Here is a 22,859-nt window from a genome sequence, read left to right as displayed (position 1 = left end):
TCCAGTATCTGAAGGGGGGCTACAAGGATGCTGGGGAGGGACTATTCATCAGGGACTGTAGTGACAGGACAAGGGGTAACGGGTTAAAACTTCAACAGGGGAAGTTTAGATTGGATATAAGGAAGAAATTCTTTAATGTTAGGGTGGTGAGGCACTGGAATGGGTTGCCCAGGGAGGTTGTGAATACTCCATCCCTGCTGCTGTTCAAGGCCAGGTTGAATGAGGCCTTGGGTGGCATGGTTTAGTGTGAGGTGTCTCTGCCCATGGCAGGGGGGTTGGAACTAGATGATCTTAAGGTCCTTTCCAACCCTAACTATTCTATGATTCTATGTTGAGCTTCTCTTCTACCAACACCTCCAACAGTCCTCCTCAGAGCTTCTCTTAATCCATTTTCCACCCAGCCTTTAGCTGTGCTTGGGACTGCCCTGAACCACATGCAGGATCTTGCACTTGGCCTTGTTGGACTTCATGACCATCATCACTTCAACCACCTTGGCTTTCATACTAGTCCTTTGACTATATTACATACTTCCTTGTATAAAAGGACACTGGGTATTTTTGAGAAAGACAATGGAAGTTTTTTGGCTGCCGTTAGATAATCTGTATGTTAAAACTGCTCTAATACTCTGCAGGTTCAACAAAATTAATGAGATAAACTTTTTTTTTTGAATACTTCACATGAAATATGCAATCTCTCTTCACGTGACCATCATGTCTCATTGCAGGTTGTTCCCCATTCTGTAAGTACTGCTGTACATTTTGTTGTGAAATATTTGACTGCTCTTGACCATGATAAAATTTCTTGACATATATGATCATGAATGTTTTGAAAAGTTTTTTCTCCTATTGTCTTAGGACATTAGTGGGCCGTGAGACCCTACAGCTTCCTTCCTCTAAGTCAAGTGATTATTGATTTTTAATTATGCCCACTTCTTTATAAGTCAGCTATTGATAGAAGCCCCTCAGTTCCTCATAAGGACCATTTATTTTTCTTACACACAGGCTTAACATATTCCATTGTTCTTAGGAATGGCTCTTTCAACTAACCTTTCTATCCTTTCCCTGAACAAACACTTTTCTAAGACAAAAAGAATTAAGGACACATACGACATTTCATTTTTTAATGCTGGTCACTACATATTTAAAGTATCACTGTGACCCAGTGTCCTGGTTTAGCAGTAGCAGTCATTTTTTCTTTAAAAAAAACCTTTTAAACAGGATTTCCTAGGAAAATAAAGAGGTTTAAAAAATTATTTAAACTTAATGTGGAATTGTTTGTAATATTCAGTATCTATTACAATCCAGAAAAAATCTGGCAGGTTTTTTTTTTGCTTCAGGAAAAGCTATGCAAATAGAAGTTTTCTTATTTTGACCGAAATCCAATTCCAGCAGGTTTCAAAAAATAAGTAGCAATGACAGTTTAACTTCCTTAAAATGGGAGAAACAATGACAACAGAACTTTATGACAAATGACAGCCTTAATAACAAATCTTCTGTTTCAATAGACACGTAATATTTTTAACCCCTTACATGTCTGTGTTTCATTTGACCATTACAACATGAAGAACGTTTCAAACCGCTGAGGTTGCACTGAGGACAAAATCCTCAAAATGCAGTCTCTCTCCCTGAAACCCCTCGTAAGTTTCCAGCTCAGATGGAACTGCTCTGTGCCAAGGAAAAGCAGCATGCATCATACTAGCAGAACAACTCAAATTTTACTTGAAGTCACTGTGTACTTAAACAACTGCTTGAATTAGCCTGTTGGTTTTGGGTGCGCATGCAAACGATCTAGTTTACTGAGGTGAACTGGTATATCAGAGGAAAGCTGGACACAAACTACTGCAAAGTACATGATGTAGCCTTAAATACTGGACTGCTGCAGAAGTGTCCCACAATTCTCTGGAAAACAAAATGAATGGTATGAGAACTTACTGGAAATAAACCTAAAAAACGATACTTAAGAGTTACCTGGCTTCATGCTATAAATAAGTAATGCTAGCTCTGGTAATTAATGTTCATACACTGGAATAGAGAATAATACTGCAACACTCTCATATAAGTTGGGTTATTTCCAAACAGAACAGCAGTATCTACTCAATGTTTCTACCCACTCAGGATTATTCCTGTCAATTCTACCACCTTTGCTTAACAAGAGTCCAGTTTCCCACTAGCAACTTGGGTCATTCTCATGAGACTAATTTCATTATTATTCCCATTTAGCTACTACTTTGATTTTTACCTCCTCTACCAACATTTACCATTCTCTAAAGTCTCAGTGACAGTTTTTGGTAGTATTAGCATTCCTTCTCCCCTTTTTTTATTAAGTGGTTATCATTAGATATTTATATCTGTTTTACTGCTATGGGACTAAGCAGTAAACTGGCAATTTACACTTGGACAGGCAGCAAATTTTTGTCCCACACTTCCTACCATTATTAATTTCTATACTAAAATATATTTTAGCTGATTTATAGGGTGTTTCCATATAATTGAAGACAGTAAAAATACTGAAAACATTACAGAAAACATTTTATGTACCTAGATAGCAAAAATAATCACAAAATGATGAGCTGTATTTAAGAATCCTTCATAATTAATTGCATTCTCATTTTAATTTTTAATTCTTAAATTTTAATATAAACTCTCCAGGTCAGCTAAGGGTCATCAGTCATGCTTAGGAATTTGAATGATGCATTACTATTGGCAGCATCAGCCTTCGGCTTACTTTTACTTAGGCTTCTTCTAACACAAATTCTTCCTCTTACACATTACAGGAGTTGACTTCATTTTTTCTGTTTCAATTTAATACTGTATTTGCATCACACAATTTGGACTTCATCTATGAAAACAAGCACCCAAGACTGTGTTTCATGGTATTGTGACAACTTTCTTAATCTGTCATCCAGATTTTGTAGTCTTTCCTTTTCTGCCAGTGTTCTGTTCCGAATTCACAGCACTAAGCACATTCTTGTCTGTAACACATCTGATCGAGATATGTCGCCTCCTAAACCTCTCATCTGGGGTTTATTACTACTGTCTCTTAAAATTGACACCCCTACACACACTGCCTTTTACCATAGATTGAAACAGTCTTAACAGCAGCTCTAACTACACAGATCAGAAAAAAAAAGATCTCTGAATCAGAATCAAATAATTTTCACTGCATACACAAACTGCAGCTGTGTCAAGAGAATTCTGGATGATTCTAGGAACCCGGTCATTTTTCTCTATTCAAAATAAGAATTAAAACACAGGATTTATATATATAATATAAAAATCCACAAGCACTGAAAACATGAGGTAGGGAAAACCTGTACGTTTAACACCAAGTGGTTCATTCAGACCTGCGATCCCTCCAAATTGAATGTCTGAGCATTGTGGCACAGCAACATGACATCTTTCTCCAAGTCTCCAAGACTCCGATATTTATGATTGCGAATTCTTTCCTGTTTCATTTGTGAAGGAAATGAAGAGAAGTATGGATGGGCAGTGCAGCAAGTGGTGCAGAAAGAAAAAACAACAGACAGGACACTAAATTAGTGTTTGATTTCAACACATTAAAAGCTTTGTCTTTAAAAAAAAAACAACAAAGAAAACCAAAACAAAAACGCAAGCATCAAGACAAGTATCTGTTTAAAACAAATAAATAAAGTCTTAAAATGCATTGTTAATATACTACTCAAGAAAATACACCAGGATAATAGAGTAAAAAAATTAAACAATTGCTGTATGAACTGGAAGGTACAGAAGCAACAGAAATGGAGCTCTCATGGTAAAAGGAGTTACAGTTTCTTCTTTTTAGCACAGAAACAAAATAAGCTGTGACATGAATCAAAGTCAGAGAGTTAAGACATTACCTAATATGCAACAAGTTGCATAAATCCAATCTGACAAACTGTATTTGGATCTGACTTTGCTGTTCTAAGATGTGATGCTAGTTCAAGGGTGACTAAATTCTCCTAGAACCATTAAAACTTTTCAGAGTGTTTTTATCAAAGATGTGCTTATACAGATTTGCAATTAGGTCTTTGCAAAAAAGACACTGAGATGTCATCTCTGGAGTGTCATTCATGTCACATGGCTTCATTTTAATTTGACTTTGACATTATAGTGATATACTGCAATATACGCTAAATAAAATTCCTAACAACGTGTGTTACAATGTTTAAAATCTAAGCCACAAATACAGGTAAATGCAATATTCACATTCTTGTAGTTTTAAGGCAACTTCATAGTCACCCTTTTATATAACAAATAAATGGACGAATCTCTACTTCCAAAAAAGACTACCTTTATTTTTTTGAAGTCGACTGGTTTCCTAATCAATTCATAATACTCTGGTAGTTCTTTCCTAGAAGGGAGCTGAATGAAGACTTCACTTAGCTGCCGTCCTGAACTGTTGAGAAAAACAAACCCATAATGTAAAGAATTACTAGATTCTCACAAAACATACACACACACAATCTAATCATAAGAAAAAAAAAATTCTTTCAGAAAATCAGAAATTGAACCTTGCTCTGATTTTTTAATTAATATCCTTTGTGCTGTTGTTCTAATTTATCACCATCACAGGATCCTATGTGTAGAAGCCTTTATATAAGCAGGATCAGGACTTGAATCTGAATTCCACAGTAGTTTACTGAGTAGAGTCTTGTATTTTTCAGTTTGTTCTAGTCTCAGCTAATTTTTAGCAAGTACCCCTCCTGTCACTGTAAGTTTATCTTCCTGGTAATTTTATAGTTGTTTTGTACTTTTCTGTCACAGCAAACCATTTGTTCTTACTGATTTCCACTATACCAGACCCTGATTGCTATCAGACTTAACCAGATGTTACCACAACAACAAAAAAAATTAGTAACTTTCATTAATGACTGCTAGGTTTCTGCAAAGATCACTGTTAACTGTATTGAAAATCATACTGCCATTTGTACTTTTCCAGTCATCTGAAATAAAGTGATGGGTTATCTAAAAGCCTTATATACTCTAGGAACATTGCCTATCACTTACAGGTGTTCAGAATTTCTAAGATTTCCAGATTTCCCATTGTTCATCCCTTACAGCTATTTCTACAGTTCCAAATTGAGGTTTATGGATTTTTTTTAAATCTTCTTATTTGTGGCTTCCCAAATAATACATAGCTATAAGTCAACTGGAGAGGCAATGTGCTGATGGCACTTACAGGTTTTCTTTTTTTATCCTATGTGTATGTAATTTTTTTCACAAAGTAGCAGAAAAAAGCTCTGCTGAGATGAACTAATTCACAGCACATAGTATTCACAACCAATTCCCAGCCCACATTCACATGATTCCTGTTCCCACAGATACTCAAAAAAGCTTTCTCTGTTTTCTCTGTTTCCCCATTTTCTCATTTGCATCTTCAGATGGTAACTTCCTGGTCTCCACCTGAGCTTGCCCCATGCTGTTACCCCTCCATAGTCATGTGTGATCTTACCAGACACATCAAACTAATACTGAATCAAAGGTTAACTGAGGCAGTTCTGTCATGGAGGGTAAGTATGATAAAAAGCAAAACTGCCCTGCCTCTTATGACAGTCATGGGTACCTACTATAGGTTAAGCATTTCTTAATGTCTGATACAGCATCAGAGTTTAAGCAGATACTATTTTCTTATGGACCTGAACCAATGAACAAGAATAAACCGAATTTTTCAAGTAGCTGTTGATCACCTAATCCAAGATTTCTTACTGTTTTCGCTTTTGTCCTGGGACACTGCTGTTCCTCATACGCCCTGCATCAGAGGACAATAATGTAAACATTCTGATTGCAGCTTGCTAATCAGTGCTGTCCAACCTATAGCCTGGGTGCCAAATGGCAGCTAGAGTATTATTCCATCCAACGCAAACCTGGAAACCAAAAGCCTCTGTCTCGTCCTGACAACTTCTGTCTGACTTGCAGCAGCAGAAGCCATTCCCTTTGCCTGCTTAGCAGTAACTGCCAGGCTGCCTCCTAGATTACAGCAAGATTGTGGCACACGTGTGTACACACTTGTGGGTGTTGCTCCTGCATGGTGAGACAAAACAGAGCACTGTACATCTCTGTCAGAGAAGATGAGTGATCTACTCCATCAAGCTGTTGGCTTAGATACCCTGAAGACCACCTGCACCTCGTACTCGAGGCAGTTACTATCAATTTCATCCAACAGATCCAATTTATTTAGGAAGCACCCTGTTACTGAAATAGAGGAAGTCATAAAATGACCAGATAATTGTCATTCCAAGACTTACTATTTCTTTCGTGGCAGCAAGTAATTGTGGAACTCAGGCCACTGCACCTCCCATCTTCTTTGGTACTGAGTCACACCAAATAGACAGATTAATTACTTTCATACTTCCCCTGTCAAAGTGGGAGGTGTGCATACTATGGATTTAAAGCCACCAGTCTTGTTAATGATCTATGTGAGTGACTACTTCATGCCATCTGACAGAACTTGTCTTTATCTCAGACTGTCCTCTCAAACTGAAAGCAACATAAGGAAAAGCGATGCATTAAGCACATACTACACAAACGACTAAATCAGCATGTGTTTCTACTTCTTCGCAAATCGAGGACTGTATTTTTTTTTTTTTTTTTGTTAATCCAAAGAAGTTTTGAGCCCTCACAGCTGAAACTGAGATCAATTAAATTTGTTCTGAACCTACAGAACTCTAAGTACTCTGCAAAATCAGACCTCTAGTGCCCAAACGGGGTACTCCTTATTCCTGATTTGTAAAATAAGGATAAAATCTGAAAAAAGTTCTGTATCTGCACAATATTAAGACTCCTTCTGAGCATTACAAGGAAGCCCAGAGGGAATTCAGCTATTCATTCATTATGTGATCAGCATACACTTTGTATACACACAAGGCACTGGTCCACCGGAAAAGCAACAAAAAGCGGTAGCACCCTGTCACGCAGTTACACACTATACTGGAACAAACCTGTCTGAGGGAATTGCATTAGGTTTCTGCCTTTTTTTGTTTGTTTGTTTTATCCTATTGTTCTGTGTGCTTGATTTCACAAACTTAATCAAGTTATTCTAACAAATCTGTGCAATATACTGACATCAGATATAGATGGAAGCTAATCCTTTGCAAAGTGTGACAACTTGCTTTCAAAAATTTGTGCAGTATGAATCTGTATTTGCTATGCAGAAGGACTGAGATATCATTGCTGTGTTTTATACTTCAGCAGCTTTCCTTTAACGGAAGAATCTATTTGAGAAAAATTACTAAACCACTGCTGCTGGTATTGCTTCAACTACGCTTCAGAGCCTAACAACAAACAGAATGATTCAAATATAAAGAAAATACTCTAATTTTGATCAAATTTTAAAAAATATTCAGCATATTTGTCCTATTAAAAAAGCTCCTGATAATTACAGAGCTTTTTATCTAATGGCTATTTAATTTTATCCCCTTTATTTTTTCATACACCACCCACCTTTATGTTGCATTTTATATTAAAAATATAACAGAAGTAAATTAAACAGCAATATCCTATTTTGAAGATAGAAATCTAGCCAACTGTGATTTGTTCACAGATTCTTTTAAACTAAGAATGTCATAGAAAACCTTCAAGCTTTTGCTTGATACAATTAATTACCAAGAATCATTTAAGGCTGTGAAAGGAAAAGCATTAAGGGCATGAAATATTCAACAGACAAAAGACTACTGCCTGGCTTTGTCTACTCAGATCAATAACAGCTTATTCTGTTCTATCATTTTTACAGAAACTCCTCTCACAAAGAAATATTATCTTCTGCTTCCTTTGTATATGTGCATCTATACTGTAATGTGAACTTTTCCCACATAATCTCAAATGGTTGTGTCATGGATAGAACAGGAGAAATTTGGCAATTATTAATGCAACTCTGATTTTAATCCCCATCCCCACTTTTGTAATTGGAAAATAATAACCACAACAACTACCACATAAAAATCATGCGCAGTAAAAATCACTTATGGTTGCCTAGCAACTAGGAGGCTACGTGCTGAAGGGAAGAAGGACCAGAATAAATTAAGAGACCCAACTGTGTAAGAACTGCTGAGTGACAGTTCATTGCTACTGCATCAGCTCCACACGCTAGTACTAGGTGTGCACATATGAAAAATTCTTGTATGTTGTGTGAGTTAATATTCATACAAAAATACTGCTAATTTTTAAGATATTTTCGCTTAGAAAAGCATTAGTGTTCAATGTTTCTGATTTTATGTCATTTACATCAAACTGCTTACAGGGTGCATACAAGCATACACTTCCACCCATTTAATCAGTATTACCTTCAGTGGAATTAAATGCAGGAACAATTGGAGCTCATTTGTACAAGGGTCCTTTTGTGTTTGTTTTCCCTGGCAGTATGTGGCCAGAAGCAAGCTGCCAATGACCGGTCAAACGCATTACTGCTATCAACACCCTTTCTCCTTTGGATTCAAAGACAAGAGACAACAACAAAGCTGAAACTGCAAGACGTTCACACATTTCTGGTAAATTTCACACTTCTAACAAATACTGAAATTCAGTTTAGAGTGGGTGGAATGGAGAGTCCTGCCCTAGTCAGAGCACTCACAACCAGAACCATGGTGTGCAAATTACAACTCCTAATCAAATATAACTCACAAGGACACTCCTTAAACAAAGGCGTATGTGTGGGAGGAGAACTAGAAGAGCTCACAGAGCAAGGTGGTTCCTTGGTATTTAACAACTTCCAACACTAACACAGCTATGTAGGGAGTTGACTCATTTTCATTAAATGTATTTAATTGTTCTTTCTTTTTTGGAACTGACTGCAGTAATACATGGTGGACCTGTCCCTATCATTGAAATAAGTGGGTCAAAATACTTAAAAATATAATTCCTGGTTTTGACATAAGGCTGTGTATTCCATTACTTTGGTTTGGCTATAAATAAGAATTATTTGCTTTGCATATTTGAATACTCAAGAGTACCAGTTGGCATAATTAATTACTAGTTAGATTAGCAATGGCTAATTACATCACTCACCATTTCACAACAGTTAAAATCTGGCAATTTGAGAAACATAGGGAAACAGTCTGAATAAAATCCATTTATTATAAAGAAAAAAGAAATTCTCTCACTGAGCTATGTCCTGTAAGAATACTATGGCCACAAATTTAAACATTTTGGCTTTAATGCTGCAGTGATTAAAATACTAAGCACCACAGAGAGGGTAAGTCTCTTGCTAAGAAGGAAACACAGACAGGGCACAACAACCCCAACCTTTCATTTTCTTATCAGCTTTACTAAAATGTGGTTGATGGCCAGGTGCTATGGGGAGAAGGCTATGTGAAGTTCACCAGTACACCATGCATGTCCTTACTTTAAGTCTCACAAACAGCAGAGAAAGGCTGGTCATAAATGAAAATCACTGTATATACTAAAGCTACTGGCATCCTGGGACTCCTGAACTCAGCTGTGGCTATCTAAACAAAGGTAATGCAAACTAGCAGTAGCATCAAACTGGCACCTAGACAGGAACTGTCAAACTCAATGTAATGCCAAGGAGGACAGTGTACTGCAGGGAAGATGAAGGATTACAAGGTATGAAGTATCATTTTTTTTCTCCACTTAATTTTAGCAATCAGAGAAGGGAAGCTACATTTACAGATTGTATTTCTCTAAAGTAAGAAATAAAGGAAAACTTTCAAAAGAGAACAAAGATAGTTTGGGGGACTAAGTCTGCATGTGCACGATGCAAAATAAACAGCTGTGGCTCAAATCTGGCATACAAATTTCTTATTATGAAAAGAACACTGAACTCTAGTAAAATTTCCCCCATTTCCAAATGGCTACAAACAAAACTGACATACAAACTAATTTTGCTTTCTTATAATATATGTATTGCACACATGATTCTGCGATTATCCGTTTCTACGGGCATTCCTAATTTTAGAGGAAAGACAGGTTAAATGCATCAGAACTGGAAAAAAAATGTGACAATAATGCTGGACTGATGCATTTCAACTTACTCTCTTGTAAACAGGTGTTTTGCACTGCAAGATTACAACAAAGTACACGGCTGCAAAGGGACCTGCCATGGGGGGGCAGAGACATCTTCTACTCACTCCATCACGTGATCAGATGTCAGAGGATTCTGACCATCTTTTCTATCTTTCTTTTGCTTCATTACAGATTTATTCTCCATTCTAAGACATTACAGGTGAAACCTAGATTAACTCAGCTTCACCTATGATGGTGAAGCAGTGTATAAAAAAAAAGGCTAGGCATCTGTAGTACTGCTCTGTATCTACAACTGGCAACATGTTTTACAGTATGATACTTAAAGCTGAGCAGTAAGAGCACAGGTGTGGTTTTAAAAAGGTAGCACTGAATTCAGTCAGCATTTTTACTTCACAATGATTTGAGGTGTGTACCCCACAATTCTTCAGATTGAGGTACAACTATTTGGCTCAAGATTAACAAAGATAAACACAAAGATATGATACAGAAATGTTTATCAACATGAAGAAAAACTTGAAGCACATCACCCAATACTGTCATCTGAAGCAGAGTAGCCTGCAAGAAGCAAGTATTGTCATCTTGACAAGGACCTCAACCGCTCTCACACCAAAGGCATCCAAACAGTTGAACATTTTCACAGGGCCTTGTATTTCTGTCCTTTTCTCCATTTTTACTATATCCTTTATTTCAAGGGGAACATCTCAGCTATCAGAATTCCAAGAAACTAAGGCAGTTAGGCTGCCAGTCAAGTCAAATTTCAGCATAAACACTGAAGGTTTATCTCCTTTAAGTGTGTTCCAAGTTCTCTAAAAAGAACTTTGTTTCTGTATAGCTTGTAGCTATAATTTGCTCTGTAAGAATTATTAAACTTATTGTTAATGGAATGTTGCATTAAAATCAGTACCATGTTCAGATGTGGGATGGGAAAAAAAGGAAATATTAGATTTCCTATACAGTATGGCATAAAAGAGGAAAATCTGAAGAAAAAGCTTGAATTTGCACTGAGGACATGACAGAAATAAACAGTAATTTGACTTCATCCTAACTTCACTATCTTGCATAGAGTTCTTTACTGGTATTTGCAAGTAGCTGGCTATCTACCTCTGAATTTCCTTTACAAAGAATTATATGTTCCATTTCTCTACACTGAACATTTACCTCAAATTTTGCTAATTTGTCTGTTTAATCTTATTTGACATTTATATAATAACTGTGTAGCTCAAAGTTGAGTTTACTAGAGCTTATTCCTTGTATTATTGTATCCTCTAGCTTTCCAAGACACAGGCAACCCAGCCTATTTTGTTGGATGCTTTTTAAATAAGGAAGGAAAAGATTGTACTTGTCCCCAAACGCCTACAAGGAAAGTCAAATATAAGACACTAATGAAGGCATATATATGGCCAGTCCTTTCCTGTGTCAACATCATATGGAATCGCAACACAAAAGCAGCCAACAGGAACTCTAGATTTTTGTGAGGGCCATGGAAAAATGTTTTCTAAAAAGAAAGGTTTTAATCAGAGCACAGAAGTGATTCTGCATTTACAAGGAGCTCTTCTCTAAAGCCAGGAGAAGCATGAGAGAAAGCACACAGAGATTCTCACGAATTTTAACAATGCATTCTCTTTTTTTTTATGTTTTTTTGCCTGCTGGCTTTTTAACTGCAACAAAACTTACAAAAGACTGAAGAATTGGTTTTAACAAAGCAATTCAAGACAAAGTCAGTAAGATTTTGCATGGGTATTCCCTGACCACCTTTTGGGACAAAATCAGTTCTCTGTGGTCTGGATCAGCCCTCTGGACTTTCATAAAATAGAGACTAAACATCCATTAGCACTAAAAATCTAAGATAATGACAAAGATGATTTCAAGCATTCAAGTACTAAATACATGAATTTTTTTTTTTTTTTTTCTTTTTTCCCCAGATGAAGCTCATGGCCTACTTTCTTTCAATAAACCTGTCCCTTTATACTTGCCCCAATTGTCTTCACACACACAAAAGCCCAGAGCTGAACAAACATGAAACCCCAACAAAGCTGAGGGGTTCCAGTGCCTAAAACCCACTTAATCCTAAAGCTGAAAATCATTAAAAATGTTCATCAAACTCCAGAACAACCTTAACCCCATAGCTTTTATGATATTAAAGTTTCCTGATGCCTAAGTTTGCAATTCTGTTACATCCCAGTTTTCATAGGATAGGGTGGTTTGATGGAAGCTCACCAAAAAAAATCAGAATACAGAAACTTGGAACTCTTCTGTATAGCTCATCACACTGAAGAGCTCAGTTTAACAGTCATTGTTAATTCCTAACAGAATAGAGCTCCATACACTTCTTAGAGTGGGAACTAATTCTGTCTCGCATAAATGTGGGCTCCTGGGTGAGGCAACAGTATACTTTGTCACTAAGTAATAGCACAGTTGTTAACTTCTTTGACACAGATTAGATACGAACTTCCTGGTGCACAAGTGACAGGCAAAAATCTTCCGGCTTCTCCAGTAATTATCAGTAGCTAAATCCTACTAGAAGTAACTTTGCTTGCTATTTTAAAACAGAGAAGTAGGCACCATGATTCAGAAACGCTTGGCTTCAGAAGAAATCTCAAGGCTAGGGATACAAAATGAAGAGATGATTCCTTGCAGCCCTGACTGAAATACGTGAATTTAAACACTCCTTCTCAGCCATTCTGTTAGTCCAGATTCACAGCAAGCTGCATACACTGAGTTTGTAGTCAGTTTCTCGCTCATCATGTCCCCTTCTGTGAATCCTGTTCTGATGCAATAAACTTCTTGATGTACTCTATAGAGAGGCCAAAGATCACAGAACGCTTCATTTCAACAGTTGTGTGCCAATAAAGTCAGGAATCACAGCTCTGTGTGTTTTGCCACGTACAGCCTAAATTAAACTTGTACAGGCAGACCCAGAACAGTAGTTGCAAAAAAGGAAGGAGAGCAACTTGCCATTTTAAGTGACAGATTGAAAGCTGTTTAAATGCAGAAATTATATTGTTACAATTGTGTGGGTCACCTAATGCAAATACTTCTTGATTTTCTCTGAATGCCCTTAATACTCATTTAGCTTGTAGTTTCTCTTTATATGATTTAAGTTAGTCAAGGTACAGCAAAGAAGGGATAAGTACACAAGAAGGCTTTACTGATTTTTGGCAAATATAAGTTGAGTTAAAAAATACAACTTCCTCAAACAAGTCTGATTCAAGATGCTATTAAAAAATTCTCAGTTTCTTCCTCATGAAGTATAGATGATTTTCAGTTTGAAAACCTGCAAAACTGAAGTATTCACATTAGAAGCACTATTTTTGCTAAAGTCCAGAAGTTCAGCATTTTGTCACACTAAAACCAGGAATTTCTTGACAAGCAGGCTTCCATCCCAGCTGTGGACAACTAACTATGCTCAGTTTTACCTTTGGCAGCTCAGAGGCTCATGATATGAGTCCGGTATTTTTTGGACAGTCTTTCCAGTCATAGCGAGACCCATGTTAACCTGCATTAATAAATCTGTGGCCGTGTATTTGAAAAGATAAATCTTCACACACACTGCACCACTAAACTGGAGAAAAAATACACTCGAATTAAACATTCTTAAGTACACTTCCTGAGCACAATGACTCTATTTTTAAGCAGAAGCTCTGTGACTACTTTTTTGTGTTTGAGTTTCAACAACTTCCTATCAGATGGATCTTCAAAAAAAAACTCTACAAAAAGTAAGACTTACAGGATCTGGCCCTAAGGGGAATTACTTTTCAGAAATACTGTCTCAGCAAACCCTTCTAACGAATGAAAACAAAAATGAAACCATTAAAAAATGTACAGAGAAATATCATCAGAAGGAGACAGCACATGAAACAGAGACCATATGCAAGCTCACCTATCCTTGTAGTTTATCACAGTATCAATGATTGCATTCATTTGTTTTGTCAGTTTGGGTGGGTTGGGTGACAACTTCTCTGCAGGAGGTCTCCCTCTTCTTTTCTTTGCTTTCTCTCCCTCCTCCTTTCCAGAATCTTTATCCACATTTCTTCGTCTCTTCCTTTTTTTAAGCCGGACTTCCTCTTCCATTTCTTCCAAGTTGCCGTCTTCAATTGCCTGACAAACATGGATTCAAAAAGTACAATTTTTAAACAAAAGAGATATTATAAAGGGAAATAACAATCTCTATTAAAAACAAAACCCCAACTCCACAGGACACAGATAATTCAATTAAAAATATTCAGCTTATTTCTAAACAAGAGAGCTTGTTTATATACAAGAGTACAACAAGAAACTGAGTTACTGGCAATCAAAGAGACACTAAATATTAAATTCTTCTGAGAATCCCATTATCATCTAAATATATGCATGTTTATCTGAACCTTGAATTCCACACCAAATCAGTTTCACACACAATAATGGCCTGTGGTACTATGTCAGTAAATGTACAACAAACATTCATTTGTTCATGTCAGTGGCAGTTCTGGCTTATGTCGTTCCATGCAAAACAGACTTTGATCTCACATGTTTTCCAACAGGACAGTCTAAACTGCACTCAGCTTCCAAAGCCAGATCACACAGAGTTCTTTGTGCACACAAACAACACACAGATACTTTATGCAGTAATGACTCTTCTTTTCCAAATAGTTTAAGCAACTTCCAGATTGTCTTGAGGGTTAAAACCATTTCTAAAATGGTATAGTAACCAGCATAGTAACCAACAGATAGGCAGAAGCACTGACAGTACGGTGTTTTACTATAAAAAGCACTCATAACATGGTCTGCCAAAAAAAAAAAAAAAAAGCAAACAAAAACCAAAACTGCACACACAGTCACAAACAATGGACATTCATTTCAATTACCTGAATGTATGCTTTAAACCAGACCCAGCAGCACTATGCAGAGGGATAAAAAAAATTGCTACAAAAAGCCAAACTACGAATAAAGGGAACCTGCTCACACACTGTAAGATCTATGCGAAAAAGCAAGAAGCTGAACTTTTCTTGATTTGGGCTAGCCAACAAAAGACAAACAGAAATACCGGGTCATAAGAGAACTGAAATTAAAGATACAAAAGTAAGGAAAAAAAATCTTAAAACTAGGCTTTCTGATTAATGCTTTCTCAGAACATAACTGATGTTGATATTTGTCCCTTTTGCCTCTCAATATTGCCTTGAGTACATGCAAATGCTAATCAATCCTTTCTCGTAGCTGAAAGAGCTCTAATCATAAGCAATTACCTTCATTTCTCCACAGCACTAAACATGGCTAATATTTATGATCATGTGAGCATAACAATCAATATAAAAAGAGTGATTACAGCCCAGACATGATTTTTCTCAATTGTGCACAATGTCTCTTGAAAAAACGTTTTGTGAACAAAACCTCATGCACAACACAGAACAACCTGGCATGTTAAAACCAGTGGGATTTATAAATCGGTTTCCTATGCATCCTCCGACGTGCAAATCCACAGAATAAACACGAACACAGAATCCTGAGGGACAGCCTGAAACTAGGCCTTAATAATCAAAAGACAATTTACATCATGCTTCTACAGCGTTCAGATAACCACTATGAAGGAAGCTTGAGATCTGGTGAGTTAGGAAGAAAAAAGGAAAAAAAGAAATCTGCACACAAATGCATTAATATTAATTCGAATAAAGCTGGACATCCACTACAAACCACTGCAGCTAAATAAGATTAAGAAAAGGAAATTTCTCTGCATTATCTTAGAAGCAAGAAAAGCTAATAATAAATACAGCAAGGCTGTCAACAATTAATGTCACTGCTCCCCTTAAGTACTCAGTTGTACACTGAAATACAGAGAACACTGACTTCTGATGTGTTACACACCTACGCATGCCTGTGATGTAGTTCTACTGAATCTTCAAGACGGCAATGAAAAAGGATATTTACCTTACCACTATCAGCAGGCCGACTATCGGAAATCACAGTTAGTGGGGATAAAATTAACAAGCCAGCAAAGCAGCGAGCTGCTAGTCTCTTCATCAGCTGATCAGGAAAAAAAAGAGAGCTGGGGAAAGGCTATGTTTTCATATACAAGTAATTTTATTTTACTGAAAATTTAATACTGTAAAGATTGTGGATACTCAAATCTGCTGTTTCATTCTACCTACTACAAGGCCCGAAGCCTTCCTCCTTCAGCCTGCTTTAATACTGACAACTACTTATCATATTTCTCCCCTTATTATTCTAGGCATCCAGATCAGATTTTTAGCTGGGCAGTAACTGATTCTTGTTAGCATTTTAATTATAACAGCACAATTAGACAATTCCATGTACTATTTTAAAGCTGAAATAAATTGCATGCATTTTAAAAAATGCATTTATTACAGAAAATGCATTCTTATTGCTCCACAGTGAACAGATCCTGTTTTGGTTACTAACACTTGACAAAAAAATCTACTCTGATTTGTAAGAAATTAAGAAGAAAAAACCTCAAACAAAAAACCCCACATTACCCACAGCCTCCCCCAAAAAACAATCCAAAACCCCAAAAACCCAATTAACTTATTGTTTTGCAACTTTAGTAACATTTTGTGGTCCTTCACAGAAAACTGCTACTCACTTGACTAAAATATATTTGTATTTTTGTTTGCTTAACAAAGAAACGAAAATGGTGCTGTTTTTAGAGTTTACTAACATATTATTTTAGAATTCTGCATAAAATCCTGGTTTGCATTCAGCAATATTTTGGAAAAAAAACCTGAGGACTAAAAAGATAAAAGTAAAATCTCCCTTTTTTTTTTTTTTTTTAAATATCACATATAGCAATGTAGTAAAGAAAAAAAAAACCACCCTAAAATCCAAGTAAACTAACACATACTCTTGCACTCTCAAAATTAGTGACTAGCAGATAGCAAATTAATTCTTAACATACCACAGAACTGCAAACAAATACTTAACTGTCTACTTAGCTAGTAATGTACCAGTTACTATACCCAGCTTTCAAAATTTACATCCATGAATGTAAAGTCAGTTTTCCCTAATTTTTTAGTGACACCACTTGAAAATCAGTGTGACAATACCAGCAGCTCAAAACTCTTTGTTATTGTGGCTCCTAACATTAGTTCTCAAGTGCAAATTTATATTTTGAATATAAACGGTAATATTTAAAACTAAACCTGTATGACTTATGCTTCCTTAAAATATGGCTTAAAATGGCTTAAAAAAACCTCGCCTAAATCAATTATCAGAAGATACATTAATGCTCGGTGACTATGTCTAGAGATATGATCCATGCGTGTGTGTATTAGCAATAAAGTATTTACTAAACTAAGTCATCTGACTGAGCTCTTTGTTAGAAAAGCTTACTATTCTAGGCTGAAGTGCCACACCGAAAAGACTGCCCTTCCAAACCTTCACCAGTACGATAATGATACAAATCCCAGAAACAAATCTCTCAGTTCCAGATGATGGGCTGTGCAAGACTGCCAGATAGCAGAGACATCTCCCATGCTCAAATGCCTCTGGATTAGTGAGGTGAACAGTAAGGGAGTCAAGGAAAACTGTACACAAATAAAAATTTAACACTTTCCTTCCCTTAAAGAAGCAGGACATACAAGTACAATAGAGTTTGGAGACTCCTTTTTTTGAAAGAAAGCTCTGACAATTTAATGTAAAACTCTGCAAAGGGTTGGGCACCTCATGAAAGACAGAGATGTCAGTGAAAGTGCGAGGACCCAGTGGTAAGCCCAGTACTGACAAAATGTTCCTGCTTTTCTGAATTTATTGCTGCATCCTGGTCCATGTACAAAAAGCAACTTCCTTGCTAAAGAGTTAAGAGCACAAGAATTTTTAAGAAAGAACATAATGACCACAGATTAAAGAGACAAACTGCCTTGCTCCAAAAAGAAGTGCCCCCCCCAACCCAAAAGTGGATTTTTTTAAAAGGCAAGCATAAGTTACTTCTGAGACGGCTGTCCTTCCTATGGCTGCTTGCAATTACATTTTCCTCTTCAGAAAGGAAAACAGGTGTTTTGCGGTAGAAGTACTCTTAGGGAACATGGATATAGCTACACCACCACCACAAAAACAAAGTAAAGATCAAATGGAAGCTGGTTTGTTTCTGCATTTGAAGAGTGGGACATTATAGATGTATTCTTCACTTCCTGGGAGCATAACACAGCACCATAACTGAGCACCTTTTCAATAGAGAATTATGGACCGAAGTAACCACTAAGAGCTATAGCTCTGGGTTTTGTCTCAGGAGTTCCTTCTGCAAGTCAACAATTGTTAGTTTTATATTAGTTTTGAATTCATTTTACAGGAATCAGGTGATCCAAGTGTGGTCAACATGGTGAATCAATGGGGGTGCTCAGCATAAATCAGTTTTGATGTCTAAGGCCTGTCTCTAATATTGCAATGAGACAACATTGTAAGACAGTTATTTTTCTTTTGATTGGAAATTAACTACAGTATTGTTATAAGAGAAAGTTAAGGTATAACAAAAGCTATTAATACAACTTATAGTCAGAGTACCCACAAAATAAAAGTAGAACCATGTAGTAATTCTACTTCATAATGCTGAAAGTATGTTCAGGTTAAATGGGAAACAAACAGAACACAACATCTCTTCCTGTATCCCTCCCTGATTTTATCTTAATGAAATGAACATTAAGACAGCTTGGCCCCTTCCCTCCAGACATCAGTGCCCCACATACAGGATTAAAGCTTTTATCCTCGGTGTTTCCTTTCTGATCTGAGAAACCAACCTAACCTAGGAGCAGCAGAAAGAGGCAGTGGAGGGGTGAGGTGCTGGGTGGTGGAGAATCCAAACAAATTCTGTGCCAGAAACTATCGATTGCAACCTCTTACTCTTTCTCACTCAACTGTTTTGTTGTGGTGGGCTTTGCTTGTTTTATTCCTAAATCTTCCCACCTTCTTTTTAGATGGCTAGATTACCTGCTGAACAACTCCTGTCACGTGGAATAATAGCCTGCTTCTAAACACAATGAAAAAACTCCCTCATTCAAGACCAGAGGACAATATATTGTGAACTTCTGAAATACTGCACATGAAAGTTGCCAGATGATAAAAACATATATTCTGAAACGGATGTTATAACAGTATATATACCACATATACCTGTATTTCATATACCTGAAATAGATGGTATCCTCCACATTTTAGATTGCCTTCAGATTGCTCAGAACCTTACAGCATATTGATGACCCAAAGAGTAAACAGAGTTAATACTCTGGCATTGGAAATAGTTGCAGTTATCACTGGAAGAATAATTAGAAGTGAAATTTACGAACTGAATGAATACAACTAAAGAAAGACACTGCAAGGCTATCATTTACGAACATAATGCAAGCAAATTTATGGGGAAAAAAATAACAATCTTTACAGACACACAGTTATAAAGAAATACACTTAATATGACCAAAGCTATCCTTCAAGACTAACTTAGCAGAATTAATTTTAGTTTGCAACTGTAACCTCAAATAACTAAATGACAACAAAACAGGAAATACCTATGATTGAGCCATGGCATGTGGGGATTTTTAAAAAGTTATTATTGTATTTATAGTTATCTACACACACTCAGTTTTTAAACTGTAAATTCAAATTTTCTGGAGAAAATTATCAATTATTTAATGTGCATGTATGAATATTCAGTGGATATAAATGAGACATATAAAAATGACTACTTACTTTTCTATATTTGCTTTTTTCTACAAGATTTATAAAAAAACCTATTAAGTCACGAGTCGCTACACTTTTTCTTCTGTACAGAAAGTCCCAATTTCTTCAAGTATCCCTTACTAACAGTGAATCAGATCAAAAAATAAAGATGAAGAATTCTAAGAACCTCTCACCAAGCTTGGTAAGGACAGCTGAAGTGTGTGTGGTTTTGATACTTGCAGGAGCCAAAGGCTTGCTTAAGTAAAATGGATGGGCAGAAAATCCAAGAAAACCTCTTGACAGGAACTTAAGTAGGAAGCATTATTTCAAACTAATCATGGAAAGGTTCTGTTTAGGGAAGAGGGCTCTGACTGCCAACAAGCCTTCCCTGGTACCTGCTGCAGACTTTCCATTTGTGAATGATCTATTACATGCATTTCTTACCAGCACAGAAAAAACCTGATGGAAGATACATGTTCCCTGGCTTCAGATCCACAAGCAATCCATCTTGAAGTAAAATCTATCATGACAAGATGCCCCATTTTTTCCCCTTTATCTTGTTTTGTATGACAGAGATGCATATGTTTGTTGCATAGACATGATTCTGGAGCATTTAGTGACTAGTTTTTCAGTGAGGAATAGTGGAAGAGGAATGTTTTCTTCCTTTTTTATTTTTGTCAGCATTTTCCCCGTGACTTATCCAGAATTCTGACTCAGGAAAACCTATTTCAGCAGTGTAGGGGACAGTATAGAAATACAGAATAATAGAATGGTCACAACTGGTAAGGGCCTTAAGATTATCAACCCCGCTGCCATGGGCAGGGACACCTCCCACTAGACCATGACAAAGGTATTGTAAGATAATCAGTATTCCAGTTATGCTTTTTTTCTTGACCAAGTACATATCTTCCTTAAAAGAGGTGGCAAGGAAAATTAATTGCATGAGAAAATTACCTTTGCTGAGGGGCACCAAGGAGAGATTACTTTTCACCCTTTTTCCTAAATTCCTTTAAAGTAATCAGCATAGAATTTAGGCAATAGCATAACATTTTTGTGTCCTACAACAGATGTTCTATTTTCCTTGTCATCTCACCATTTAGAATGAAAATAAAATTGAGGTTGCTATGGCTTAGTTTTTATTGTGGGTTTCACCTCCAGGTCTTTCTTCTTTGGTCTAAAATAATATTTTACTGGAGGGATATATCCCACTTCTGAGATAATTTTTTATTTCCATTTTTTAGGATTTGCCAAAACAGTTGATTAGAACTTACAAACAAAATTTAAGACAATTTAGTAAAGCTGCAGTGAAGTCATAAAAATACTCAATAAAGACCAGATCCCAATTAAAAAAAAAAAACAACAAAACAAAATCACCATGAATTCTACAACATTCCTGTGATTTACTGTCTCCCAGTCTGATAACGAGATCAAGAATACAAAAACTGATCAGAAACACATTTATATCTGACCACTAATAAACACTTATATAGTATGGCTTCCCAACCTTGAGACAAGGATTTCGTGTTACTGTTTACCTTGTCTTTCATAAAATACTGTTGCAGTTGCCAAAGGAAGCAAACTACCTAAAATCTTCCACTCATGACATGCTGAAGATAGGCTGAGTTCTTCAGGAAGTTTAGTCTGAAACTTTCCTGTTCTTTCATAGTTAATAAGTTATTACTTCCATATTTGTTTACATACAAGAAGAGACATACTGCTTTCATTTAAGTTGTGTGTTTCTATAAAAGCAGCAACGCTCAGTGTATGTACACTTATCCAGCAAAAGGATTACTACTGCCTGTTGTGCCTGCTGCATGGAAAACATTGCTGTGAAGCTTCCCACCAGTTGACTCTTATTCAAAAGTTTGATTAGGTGACAAAATGTCTCCTACTGCATATGACCTATCATCATTACTGTCAAGGCATGTCAGAGAACATAACACTACAGTGGACCAAGTATTGAAATGTTTACTGGTTCTCTTTCTGTTGCTAAATGCCCCTAGCAACAATGCTGTTTTAAACTTTCAATGCAGACTTTTTTTTTTTTTTTTTTGTGGATTTTGTAAAGTATTTAATAGCTGCTTTTGTTTCAGTTTTGGAAGTTGATCTGAATTTTGACATTCCACACAAAGAGTATTGTGGGCATCTTAACCACACGGCTAATTTTTTTCATGCAAAATTTAACATTTGAAACAGTAATAATATAACAATGGCTGAAACGAAGAGTTTTAGCTCATGGTTGCCAGGCTATATAAACATGGTACTTCAGAGAAGTACAGCTATTTCAAAGAAAATGCAATTTATTTTAGCCTAATGTTAACAATACTGCTCACATATTTTATAAATACACAAGGATGTTCATATGAGACTATTATACTAATGTTTTCTACAGGAGAATACGTGTACAATTTCAATCGAAATTGAGTTAATAATATTTGTTACTTTACATGTAACATCATATGGACAAAATCACAGACTAAAAAAAAAGAATCATATGAAAATACAGCAAGATGTTTTACTGATAGCTACTCTTTGAAATATGCAGTCAGATTTCCTGACTTGAGGTCCTTCTCACACAAAAACTACTTTTGAAACACTAAAAATTGGTTTATTAAGAGTATCTCTCAAATACTGAAGAGATATTTCAAACCACTTTGTTAGTTTCCAAAATTAATACTCTCAATCGTGCCTCTAGATTCTGGCAAACAAACATGTCTTGCCAAAACAGAGAACCAAAGCTATCAGATAGATAGCTTTAATTTCCTTCTCATACATCAAAAGGCATGAAAAGTCCCTTTCATCTAAAGTGCTTCACGAGTTTTAATGTCACTGCAAATTAAAAGTTGCCATTTTTTTTCTCCTTTTCCTGAATAGATTCTGAACAGAATTTCCTGAAAAGGGTGTGAAAGACAGTAACAGAACACACGAATGGCTTGGTTTTGTGAGACCTTGAAGTCATGTTCAACTTCCTAATCCTTCAAGGTATCAACTTCCCCATGCATAAAACTTATCAGCCTCAACTTGCATATTAGAAAATAGCACCTGGGGCATTCTGATGGTTGCTCGTTACAAAACATACAACACCCTGAGATGGTAGACTTTTTAAGCCTTCAGTGACAAAGTCTTTTAGATGTGACTTGTTTTCCCTAGAGCTTACCAAATTCAATTGGTCTTGCACTTCAACACTACAGAGCAAAGTTTAGATCAGAAAGCAATTTTCTTCAAACGCCCTGGGCAAATACTCA

The 22,859-nt window shown here is 36.4% G+C and overlaps 1 protein-coding gene across 5 annotated transcripts in view; it reads right to left on the bottom strand.

Annotated features, from left to right (window-relative positions):
- The window catches only part of SMARCA2 (SWI/SNF related BAF chromatin remodeling complex subunit ATPase 2), a 121,779-nt gene that overhangs the window by 4,867 nt on the left and 94,053 nt on the right, over positions 1-22,859 (bottom strand). For all 5 annotated transcript variants that reach the window (XM_080636701.1, XM_080636698.1, XM_080636699.1 and 2 more), the window contains 3 exons: positions 13,859-14,076; positions 4,291-4,396; positions 3,345-3,446 (listed from right to left, as the gene is read on the bottom strand). In XM_080636701.1, coding sequence (XP_080492827.1) covers positions 3,345-3,446; positions 4,291-4,396; positions 13,859-14,076 — 426 coding nt within the window. The remainder of the gene's footprint in view (positions 1-3,344; positions 3,447-4,290; positions 4,397-13,858; positions 14,077-22,859) is intronic.

The sequence above is a fragment of the Psittacula echo genome, assembly GCF_963264785.1.
Source record: "Psittacula echo genome assembly, chromosome: Z".
Classification (NCBI taxonomy): domain Eukaryota; kingdom Metazoa; phylum Chordata; class Aves; order Psittaciformes; family Psittacidae; genus Psittacula; species Psittacula echo.
The sequence above is the reverse complement of the archived record's forward strand: the minus strand, read 5'-3'. Positions and strand labels throughout refer to the sequence as shown.